General features: G+C 45.4%; 1 protein-coding gene across 2 annotated transcripts in view; it reads left to right on the top strand.

Moving 5' to 3' along the window:
- EDA2R (ectodysplasin A2 receptor) overlaps nt 1-12,694 on the top strand; it is a 104,889-nt gene that overhangs the window by 75,857 nt on the left and 16,338 nt on the right. For both annotated transcript variants that reach the window (XM_069210206.1, XM_069210217.1), the window contains exons 5-6: nt 6,743-6,828; nt 11,230-11,397. In XM_069210206.1, the coding sequence (XP_069066307.1) occupies nt 6,743-6,828; nt 11,230-11,397 (254 nt within the window). The remainder of the gene's footprint in view (nt 1-6,742; nt 6,829-11,229; nt 11,398-12,694) is intronic.

Below are 12,694 nucleotides of genomic sequence, written 5' to 3' on the forward strand. Positions count from 1 at the left end.
GAAGAGTCTTAAGTCTTTAAAAAGCAATAAGTGTCTCTTGCAAGAACGAAGTACTTAGCATGCGTCAAAATTACATGCATGGACACCGCAGAGGAGGGTATACGGGGAAAATGAAGGGTGTGACTCGGATTTCTGGGTGAACACAGACGATGCATTGATTATTTTCCACGCGGCAAGGACTTTGCGTTGAATTCCGGCATGCAGACTTGGATCCTCTTTGCGATGCGGGGTCTTTTGATGCCCAGGGACGATGCGTGGAAATCCTGGGTGGGCAGGACGAAGTCACAGGTGCTGTGTCGATCCGGTGGGCTATGAGTCGAAGTTACGGTCGCAAAGCTGGCGCTGCGTCGATCTCTAGTCGGGGAGCCGGGCTTTGTCGTTCCGGTTTGGTGGTGTGGTGATTCTTTCACAGCGAGGCAGGCTGTGCGTTAATTCCGGCAGGCTGCGTGTCGATTTTCACCGCACAAGAGTTCCTTTGCAGAGATGAAGTATTTTTGGCCCTGAGACTTCAGGAAACAGGAGGCAAGCTCAATCCAAGCCCTTGGAGAGCACTTCTCAGCAGAGCCAGAGGCCAGCAAGGCAGCAGGGTAACAGCAAGGCAGCACTCCTTCACAACAAAGCAGTCCAGGTGAGTCCTTTGAGCAGCCACGCAGCTCCTCTTGGCAGGTTGCAGAGTCTGGCAGAGAGTATCTGTCCCAGGAAGTGTCTAAGTTGGTAGAGTCAGGGACCCAGTTTATATACCCAAAAGTGCCTTTGAAGTGGGGGAGATTTCAAAGAGTGTGTGAAGGGCACAAGGTCCCCTTTCAGTACAACCCTGTCTGCCAGGACTCCAGTAGGGGGTTTGGCAGTCCAATATGTGAGGGCAGGCCACTGTCCTTTCAAATGTAAGTGTCACGCCCTCCACCCTTCCAGCCCAGGAAGACCCATTCAGTATACAGATGTGTGCAGGTGTGACTGAGCATCCTTTGTTTGTGGTTGTCTGGGTGAAATGCACAAGGGAGCTGTCAACCAGCCCAGCCCAGACACGGATTGGAGACAGGCTGTAAGGCATAGAAGGATTTTAAGTACAGAGAAATGATCACTTTCTAAAAGTGGCATTTCTAAAATAGTAATATAAAATCCAACCTCACCTATAAGGAGGATTTAGTATTACCATTCTGGCCATACTAAATTTGGCCTGTTTACCCCTTTCTGATCAGAATCTACCACTCAAACAGTATATGAGGGTAGCCCTAATGTTAGCCTATAAAAGGAGCAGGCCTCACAGTAGTGGAAAACGAATTTAGGAGTTTTCCACTACCAGGACATTTAAAACACACAGTATATGCCCTGCCTTTTACCTGCACAGCACCCTGCCCTCTGGGTTACCTAGACCTACCTGAGGGGTGACTTATATGTAGAAAAAAGGCTTGGCAAGTACTTTTAAATGCCAAGTCGAAGTGGCAGTGAAATTGCACACCCAGGCCTTGCAGTGGCAGGCCTGAGACGGGTGGAACAATCAGTGCTGCAGGCCCACTAGTAGCATTTGATTTACAGGCCCTGGGCACACGCAGTGCACTTTACTAGGGACTTGCAAGTAATTTAAATATGTCAATTGGGTATGGGCCAATGTCACCATGTTTTAAGGGAGAGAACATATGCACTTTAGCGCTGGTTAGCAGTGGTAAAGTGCGCAAAGTCCTAAAACCAGCAAAAACAGTGGTAAAGTGCGCAAAGTCCTAAAACCAGCGAAAACAGTGTCAAAAAGTGGAGGGAGGCAGGCAAAAATTTGAGGGTGACCACCCTAAGATTGTTATCAACATCTGAAAAAATCATTACGTCTCCTTGCCTTAAAATTCTGTCAAGTGTCCACTCTTGAAAACTGTTCATTGGACCCTTTAAAATCAGTACAGACGTGGATAAAGCAAAATCTAACAGAGCTCAGCTAATGTAAATCACAAAGTCAATCCATTGTTGATGGAAATAAAGCAATACACATTCCCTTTCTTTTTCAAAATCAGACTGGATACTAGCATATGTCAGTAGGGTCAGGAGCACAGGAGTAATATTCACTGCAGGCCTATCCTTTTGTATTAAAATCAACCACCTGTCCAAAAACAACCTTTACCAGCTACAAATGGCAGATCAACTATTTCCTTATTTTTTTCTTTATAATAAAAAAAAAGCTCAATATGCTTTGTGGTCTTAGCAGATCTGTGTTTTTATATACTCCCACAAGCCTCAGAAATGGACAAACATAATGAGAATGCTTAAAGCTGACGTATACTCAGGGATCACATTTTTTGATCCTTTTAAACCATAGGCTGACTACTCGTCGCGCAGAGGAGACATTTTGAAGTACTTTTCTTCATCCTTTAAATCTTCAGCAAAGAAACCTCAATATCTAGGCCCAGCTGTGTCTCGCTCGGTGGCATGGGAAACCTTATGTAACTTAAGGTGTTAAAGTCAACTTAAACAGAAAATGCATTAAAATTCTTATCAAACGAAAGGGATCTAAACAAGTAAAATTCTTAAATACTCCTCCTTCTTGATGGAAGTTAAGGTCATATTGGTTTCCTTCAAGAAATAATAATGACCCACTTATAAGGAGGGAGACTCTGCTTTCATGTTGTTATTAGACTCCATGTTAGTGCTTCGATTAAATAGTTCTCCTTTTTCAGTTCTCTTCATTGTTGTACTAACTAGTCTTAGTACTGTGAAGTTGTGACACCATAGTATACAGCGCTTGACAAATGTATGTAGGTATGTGATGGTTATAAAGTGTGAACCTAGCCAAAAGTTCATGGGGCTCTATAGAGGGTCAAAGGCAAAAACACAGTCAACACGTGGTAGGAGAGGTTGCTGCTTTGTAGACTATTTCTGCATTATGTAGAGTTATTAAAGATGTGAATTTTCAGTTGGAGCAGGGTTGGGGTGGTTCTAGATCCTAGGTGCATAGATGACGAAGGTCTATTGCCGAGCTTTTTCTTATATGTGCGTCTTCATCTCCAGTCTCATCATGAAGATGTATTGAGAGCCATCAGATATGATTATACTATCAGCAAGGAGGGCATGGGTGCCAGTCATGATGACTTTGTAGATGATGTAGCTGGTTTTGAAGATGGTGAGGGCTTGCAGTGGGAGACAATGGAGTTCAGTTTGGGTGGTGATGATGAGCTATGTTTCTTTAGGCTCTTAACAAGGCATGCTGAAGCATGTAGTATGCCCTTCAGAGGGTAGCAGAGTCTGGGAGGCCATGGAGCAGGGCATAACCACCAACCAGATGTGTGAGTACAGTAGCCTGAACATCGGTCCTGAAGTTGCTTTCTGGGAAGAATGATTTAATTTTCTTAATTAAATAGAGCTGGTACCAAGTCATTTTAACGGCATATGTTCCTCGAGGGTGAGATTGGTCTTCAGGGTGAATCCAAGTGACTTGGCGTTGGGTGAAATTTATGGTTTGAATCTTTCTAGAGTCGTATCTTTGAGATAGGTTTGGAATAGTTGCATGTTGTCCTTGTTGAATAGGTGGAAATCTGTTTTTGTGGCATTAAGCTTCAGGTAAGTGCTGTACATTCAGGTCTGGAATAAAACGGACAGCGTCTGAAGCGTTGGATGTCAGTAGCTTGGGAAGCTTTCAAGTTTATCTGTGTATCAATAAATTAATGTTTGCAACAAAATATATTCATCTTTTTATGACCTAAACACATGAACTCATGTTTGTGACTTTTTCGGCAACATGTTTTGTGACTGTATTATGTTTTTTCAACCCATCCCTCGTCGACAGTGGAACAAGATCCCCGAAGAGCAACTCCTCTCCGCACTCGCCGCCAACCAACCCACCCTCACCACCGACCCCAACGACGCAGCCCTCAGCCTCACAAACTGGATCTCCAACTGCGCAGACAACCTTGCTCCCCTCAAACGCACGCATCGACAGACCAACACCAAAAACCTCTCTGGTTCTCTGACACCCTCAAAGAAAACTTGTCGCACCCTCGAGAAGGCCTGGCGCAAGGACCACACAGCTGACAACATGACCGCCCTCAAGAACGCTACCCGCGAACACCACCACCTGATCCGCGCTGCCAAAAGGAACTTTTTCACCGACAGACTGGACAAAAACAGCCACAACAGCAGAGAACTTTTCAGCATTGTCAAGGAGTTCTCCAACGCCAACGCAAACGCCGTCACGCCCTCACAGGATTTGTGTGAATCCCTCGCCACCTTCTTCCACCGCAAGATCAGCGACCTCCACGACAGCTTCGGACACCAGACCCAACCTAACATCACCGAACCCGCACCCCCGGCCTTCACCCTCAACAACTGGACCCACATCAACACTGAAGAAACCAAATCCATCATGAACTCTATCCACTCCGGCGCCCCTTCGGACCCCTGCCCTTACTTCATCTTTAATAAAGCCGACGACATCATCGCCCCGCACCTCCAGGCTGTCATCAACTCTTCTTTTTCTTCTGCTACCTTCCCCGAGTGCTGGAAACACGCCGAAGTCAACGCCCTCCTAAAGAAACCTACGGCTGACCTGAGCGACCTGAAAAACTTCCGCCCCATCTCTCTCCTGCCTTTCCCAGCCAAGGTAATAGAGAAGACCGTCAACAAACAGCTGACCACCTTCCTGGAAAACAACAACCTGCTCGACCGTTCACAAACTGGATTCTGAACCAACCACAGCACAGAAACCGCCCTCATCTCAGTCACAGACGACATCAGAACCCTGATGGACAACGGTGAAACAGTCGCCCTCATCCTTCTCGACCTCTCGGCGGTCTTCGACACCGTCTGTCACCGCACCCTAATCACCCGCCTCCGCTCCACTGGGATCCAAGGCCAGGCCCTGGACTGGATCGCCTCCTTCCTCTCAAACCGTTCCCAAAGAGTTTACCTCCCACCGTTTCGCTCAGACCCCACCGAGATCATCTGCGGCGTACCTCAAGGCTCATCGCTCAGCCCGACACTCTTCAATGTCTACATGAGCCCCCTCGCCAACATCGTACGCAAGCACAACATCACCATCACCTCCTACGCCGACGACACCCAACTTATACTCTCCCTCACCAAGGACCCCGCCAGCGCCAAGACCAACCTACAAGAGGGTATGAAGGACGTCGAAGATTGGATGAGGCTCAGCCGCCTAAAGCTCAACTCTGACAAAATGGAAGTCCTCATCCTCGGCAACACCCCGTCTGCCTGGGACGACTCCTGGTGGCCCACGGCCCTCGGCACCGCACCGACCCCCACAGACCACGCCCGCAACCTCGGCTTCATCTTGGACCCCCTTCTCACCATGACCAAGCAAGTGAACGCCGTGTCCTCCGCCTGCTTCCTCACCCTCCGCATGCTCCGCAAGATCTTCCGCTGGATCCCCGCCGACACTAGAAAAACCGTGACCCACGCCCTCGTCACAAGCCGCCTGGACTACGGCAACACCCTCTACGCTGGGACCACCACCAAACTCCAAAATCGCCTGCAACGCATTCAAAACGCCTCGGCCCGCCTCATCCTCGACGTACCCCGCAACAGCCACATCTCCGCACACCTGAGACACCTGCATTGGCTCCCAGTCAGCAAAAGGATCACCTTTCGACTTCTCACCCACGCACACAAAGCCCTCCACAACAAGGGACCGGAATACCTCAACCGACGCCTCAGCTTCTACGTCCCCACCCGCCTCCTCCGTTCCTCTGGCCTCGCGCTCGCTGCCGTCCCTCGCATCCGCCGCTCCACGGCAGGTGGCAGGTCTTTCTCCTTCCTGGCAGCCAAGACCTGGAACTCCCTCCCCACCAGCCTCAGGACCACCCAGGACCACTCCGCATTCCAGAGACTCCTAAAAACCTGGCTTTTCGAGCAGCAGTAACCCCCCCCTTTCCCCTAGCGCCTTGAGACCCGCACGGGTGAGTAGCGCGTTTTATAAATGTTAATGATTTGATTTGATTTGATTTTTGTAATAATGAGATTGTTATATTATTTTAGGTAAACCTCTTGTACAGGTGGCAAGTTTCTGACTTAAATAAGATGCCGATTTTGCTCCAGTCTACGTTGTTTGTTTTGAAGCAAATACAATTTGTACAGGCCTAGCAGGGATGAGGAGATACATTTCACAGTTAAGTGTAGACTTTGGTAAGAAGGAGGTTGGGAAAGAAACAAACTGCATGGTGATGGAGGTGCATCGTGCATCACAGAACCTTTGAACTTGTGCAAGATCTGAGGGCAAAACAGGGCAAATCAGTTTGCATGAGTTTTACTCCTTGTGTGACATGAAATGAGCTATATCAGTTGATGTCAGACACAGATTTCTTGCATCTGGACAGTAACAGTGCTTGAATAATTTTATTTTAAAAGGCAATTGTGTAATAAAAAAGGACGTTTCCTTTAATGCAATTTAATTTTTAAATTTGATTGGTGTAAAACATTCATTTTCTTAATTTTCCATAATGTAAAAACAGCAGAAATAGTGTGAAATGAGTTTGCTGCATGTACGTCCCTGTGCAAGAGTTAAGCCTAGAGCAAATACTAAGTAGTGACAACAGCGGTAAGGCATTTGTCCACCTTGTTTTTAGCCCCAGTGTAAGGTTTCTTTAATAGCATTCCAGATGTTCCTCATGTACTGCCAATCTGTGTTTCATTGCACATAATTTGATGTAAAGTGTGCACAAGCCAGTGCACTAGTCCTTCAGTGTTTGCTCCTTCCAACCTCCTTGGTTGTTGCTGATGCTTTGCTGTGTGTGTTTATGTCTTGCAGATTCTACAGCAAGACACGAATTGATGGAATAAAGGATCTGGAGTGTATTCCATGCTCACCACTAACATCTCCTGCGGAGACGCAGTGTATGTTTCTTGTTCTTCATCATTAAAGGGAGGGCGGGAGTCTACATCTTCAGACCAGGGGCCATGCTCTGTACATTAAAGTCCTTCCCCTCTCCCATGAACCTACCCAGATTTACTTTACCATTTATATTTTATTTAGGAGCAAAGCTGGTAAGTGTTAATAAAGGGAGAGACTATTAGTTGAACATTTACAATTAAGAAAAGGCATGATCTTTATTGCTAAAGATCCTCAGTCCTTTGTGTTAGTGTGCCTGCTTCAGACATTTTTGTGTAACTTGAGAGGAGGTTTGGGCAGGTGATAGTACCTAATATCTGTGTTTAATCCAAGGATAAAATGAGTACTATTATGGAGTGAAATGGCACCATTTATTATTAGTGTACTTCAGTATCAAGCAGGTTAGAAGGTACAACAAATTGTTTCTCTGAGAGTATTATTTTTATTACTAGTAGTACTATTTTATTACTAATATTATCAGTAGCAGCAGCAGTAGTAGTAGTTAATGTTACTGTCCCTAACTGCAGCAGTTAGCTACCGCTCCTACAATTGTAGAGCAAAGTTTCAGGAAAGTGACCATAAAGATACACCATTGTATGAACAGGCATTATTAACACACTTTGCTTGCTGCTCGGCAACCTGCACAACTGCAACAACCACTGAGCTTCCCCATACATTTGCACAGAGAAATTGCTCACTCTCAATTTCACCATTTCCCATCCGGAATACAGCCTCGGTTGTTGCTGGGGACCTTTAACAGGTGGGGCCTAATCCTAGGTTTGAATTCCAGTGAGCAGGCCTGACCACTTGTGCTTTCACTCGGTCTGACTCATTTAGGGCCAGATTACCACCTTGGCAGAAGGGATTACTCTATCACAAACGTGACGGATATTGCGACCGCCATTTCACAAGTTCCATTATATCCTATGTGACATTTGTGAGGGAGTAATCCACTCCGTCAAATTCGTAATCTGGCCCTTAGTCTCAGTCTCATTTTCTCTCACTGACTCACCCAGTCACACTAATTCTCACCCATTGTAACATTCTGTTTCACTCAGTCTCATTCAGACACTCTGACTCAGTCTGACTTGCCCTGTCTCACTCAGATTCATTCCTTCTTAATCTGACTCCTTCAGACTCACTCATTCTCAGTGAGTCTCACTCTGACTCACCCTATCTCACCCCGATTCACTCAGTCTCAGTCAGCCCCATTCATTTTCAATCATTCGAGTTCACTCAATCTCACTCAGACTCATGCATACTCACTCTCACTCATTCTCACAAATTCTCACCCACTAAATCACATGCATTCTCAATCATTCCCACTCTGACTCACTGAGTCTCACTGGCTCACTCCCACTCGTTCTCAGTCAGTCTCACTTAGTCTTAGTTAGTCTCACTCATTCCCATTCCATCTCACTCACTCAGTTTCACTTTGACTCACCTAGTCCCAAGTTTGCCTAACTCATTCTCACTCAGTCTCACTTGTTCTCACTAATGCCAGTACACTTGCAACTCTTTTCACATTCGATTCACTGACATACAGCTTTGCCTACAAATGGTAGATTCAACCAGTATCGTTAGGAGGGTGGGAAAAGTTAAGGAACATTTCAATTTTTCCAGTGAGAGTATGGCGGAAGGAATATCTCCAAATTTATATATATTTGCATTCTGACATTTTATGATACCATAGGGACAATCTGCAGCCATAGGGTTAAGACTGACACTTATATGTTTGGGAAAAATTTGTACTTTACTGAGATGTAAGGCTTCCAGTTTTGTGAATTCCTAAAAAGAGCATTTCTACTCAAACTTTAGATGCAGTCCAGTGTTTGTGAACTAGCCCCATTACCCGCTACCATTAGTAATAATTACTGAATCGATTGCCAGCCTCCATTCAGCATTTGGCACATGCTTACGCTCCTGACAGTCTCAATGCATTCAAAACAAAACTCTGTGTATCTTTGTGAATCATAAACTTTTTTATAATATTTGTTCAGGTTTACACATTTTTGTTGGTTCATTTATGTATACTTTCAGGGCTAGACGACTTGTGTGCTCCCTATGTACTTCAACAAATTAAATGCTGAGTAGACTGGATGGGATTGAATTTGCCTGTCATTGGAAGGCTTCCTTTTAGACTGTGCTTTCTATCTTGTTCTTGTAGTGAACAAACTAACAGCACTCGTATTTTTTACTCTCAAAGGACTCAGAGGAAGTGCTCCTCTTGTTAGACCAGATGCACCAATCAAAGTAGTTAATGGTGTTATCTGACCTTATATCTGAATATGCCTGAACACGTGACGCAAAGGCTGCAGTTGGTGCAGAATACAGCGGCTTGTCTAATTTGTTATCTTGATCTATGTTCACTGCTCTCAGTGGCTAAGAGGTCTGTTGTCAAAGACTCATGATAACTCTTTGGGTGAACCATTACTCCGTCTCCGAGGGCCTGATTCATAAAGGGCTTCCACCAGTTGCGGGTCACTGCGTGGTGAAGGTGCAGGGCAGTGCCCTGTGGGGGGGGGGGGGGGGGGGTGGAGGTAGGCGTAGGGGGAAGAACAAAATAAACATTCAATTAAAAAAAAAACTTACCTGCCTGGTTGCCGCTCGTCTTTCCTGGTCACTGGAGTCTCCAGCCTGCCCTGCGGCCAATCCTAACGCTGCACACTGGGAGTCTATGCCTACTCTCTCCAGTCCGGAAACACAGGGCCGGTTTGGAGAGAGCACAATGCGCATGTGTGTTTGACTGGCCCCAGACGGCCGGCCAAACATACATACGCACTGAGGGGGGAGTGCTGTGCCTGTCCCTTTGCCCCTTTCACCCCCCTGCCCCTTTAACACTAAAACAATAATAAACAAAGTTTATTATCGTTTTATTGTTAAAGGTGTGCGGAGGCTGCTGCTCGCGGGGAGGGCTCTCCTCTGCCGTAGCTGAGGATCTGCCACTGGCCTCCACGCTCCTGGCGAAGGCCCCGTAGTCCTGGAGAGGTCTCCATACTTGTGACGGACCCTTCACAATTAGAATTCTCACTGCAAAGATTCCTCGACGAGTGTGGGGCCTCCGCCACAGTCGTGGAAGCCCTTTCTGAATCATGGCCAGGAGTGTCCGGAATCAAGACTGGCAAAACCCTGTCTGTCCTGCACACTTCCTTCATTTCTCCCGGACCTTCCTAAAGGACAGAGATCGAAGAGCCAAGGCAGGTAGTTAGACATTTTCTCACCACGTGGCAAACTATTGAAATTGTCTTACTTTGTTTAAGACTCACTAATGCAAAACATTTAGTAGAAGTTTGAAAACGTGGCTTTCCTGTCACTGTCGTACTTCTAAAGCTCCACGTAGTCCTATTCTGTGCCACTGTGAAGCATTGATAGTCTCAGTAAGCCATTCTGGATGGAAGGCTGGCCTCTATAACCAACTGCACTGAACTTATCATGCAGGGGGAGCGATCAAGTCACATATGGGACGAAAGACTAAGAGACAAGTGGTGCATTCACCTTCCACCTAAGGCCCCAATCATAAGCTTCTAGAATGGGTCAGTGACAGACCTAGGACAGATCCCAAACAGAGATTCATCTGCATCGTGCAAAGATTAAGAAATTGATTTTCTGCTAAACAAGCAGCCAGTGTGGTTAGCCGTTCTTACTACCATATTTTGTACAAGTTGTAAATAGACCGGCAATTGCCCGTGTAGTACAAACCATATACCTTTTCAGAAAACAAGTTGAGAAAAATATAAAGGAATGAGTGACTGTTATGGTTTTGCAGTAATCTGTAGCACAAACTTGGCCGAGAGCAGTAGAGCACTGTACATGGACACCAGATCACATTACAAAAGGCCACATTTATTTTTGAATACACCCAGGGAGATTAAGTGATTTGCCCAGAATCCCGGGCTGTGAGCCAGCACCAGGCCGTAAACATGGTTTCAGAGTTCCAAAGCTGCTAGGCCACATCTCTTTCCCTATGAAAGCCTGGGAGCAGCCAACAAGGGGGGGGGGTGTCTTCATAATGTTTATATGACGATGCACGGAATTAGCAACAGCCATGATTTGACAATGAAAGATCTCCATTGATGGGCGTTCCCAGATTTCTAACTTGCTGTACTGGTTGCGGGCTTTGGCAAAGACCAGAACAACAAGGTGTTCCATTTCCTTCCTAGGATGGGCCCAAATTAGAAATGTTTCTAGCAAAACATCAGCGCCTGGTAGTTGTGGGCAACAGAAGAAAAGTTGTAGATCAAGTGAGTGAGTCCTGGCCACTGGAGTCAGACAGACTGTACTGGTTGCTACATGTGTTCCAATGTTCTGTGCCAGAGAGCAGTAAGGACCCTGTTTTGTGTCTGAGTGCATGGCAGCCAGTCACAAGTCATAAGAAGCTAATCTTATGGCCTTTTTTGTCTCTATAGGTAATCACAAGGCTGGACCCATGAAGCTTGAAGGCCCAACGCAACCTCCTCGGGACATGACCGCCCTGCTGGTAGGAGCAAGCAGTGCCTTTGCTATGACTGCTCTGGCACTGGTGATACTGTCCGTGATATACTGCAGACGCTTCTTGAAAAAACAGTGCCGGCGCGGTAAGCAAAGCCAACATTATCCTAAGTTTGTCGTTATTTCGTTCCGGGAGGCCTTATACGCATTCAGATGAAAAATATCTGAAAAGCCTTGAGAAAGCCCTAGGTTTATATACCGTTAGGGGGCAAAACACGCGTTGGGGTTTGTTCATCACTAATGCACATTACATTGGCTTCCGGTCACCTATGTACTTCATAATAAACTATCCTTGGATCTACTGACCTGTTTGGATGTGCTGACTGTAATTTGAACTGTGAAAGTGAAGATATGAATTAACCGATTAAAACATGGGTTTACCAATACTTTGTTACTAAAAATTATCCAAAGAGTAGTATGTGTAGATATCACCATCTGTGTACATCACCACATCGAGTCCTTTTGCCACAGTTCACAGGATGAGGCAACTATGGACTCTGTAGTTATGAAATGATAAATAAGCACCTTATATTTAAATTATACAAAATGTGAATTTAACTCAAATCAATGGATGACTTGTTCTTTGAAAAAGTCCAGAAGGCGAGGCAGTAATACATTGAGCTCTGGTTGTAAGGTATTTTCTCTTCACCCCTCCGGTTGAGTTATAATGTTTTTCATCCTAATGAGGCAGACACACATCTTGTGCAGCTGTTTCTCATCCATGTTATATCATTGGCATCTGTTTTGCTTACATCAGTATATTATGAGATTTATATGTATGTAGAAGGCCATGTACCTTGTTGACTGTTAACCTTTTTTGTTTTAATAAACCTTACTAAAAATTAACTGAATAGACTATCATGCTCTTGTCTACACAAAGGAGACAGAGCACAGACGTTTCTATGTCAGTTATTTAAACATTATGTTAAATGTGAAGATAGCATTATGGATAAAAAAAGTGAAAACTAAGATTTTTGAAATTTTGGAAATATTTAGGTAATCCATGTAAATGTAGCCATTTCTGCATTGCAGGGCTAGTGTTGGGGATAATGGGATTGCCATCATAGGTGCAAAGGGTTAACCTGCAATAGGATTATGTTATGGTTTGTTGCTTGCTTCAAGGTCTGGGATGGGTACAGAGTAAAGTTAAGGATTAGTGTTGTGGTATGGGGTGATTGTGACCTGTTGTAATGGTAGGAGTTATGGTTAGGTTTAATGTGACGGTGACAGTCGCAATCATGATAAGTTGAGTCTTATGGTTAAATTTAGTTAGGTGGGAGGGTTATGGCTCTTGTTACTGTGAGGGTTAAGGTTGGGTTTATGGGTAGACTTGGGGATAGGGGCCAGGTAGGGTTGGGGTTATTATTGTTAGGGACCTTCTTA

The sequence above is a fragment of the Pleurodeles waltl genome, chromosome 2_1 (assembly GCF_031143425.1).
Source record: "Pleurodeles waltl isolate 20211129_DDA chromosome 2_1, aPleWal1.hap1.20221129, whole genome shotgun sequence".
Lineage (NCBI taxonomy): Eukaryota > Metazoa > Chordata > Amphibia > Caudata > Salamandridae > Pleurodeles > Pleurodeles waltl.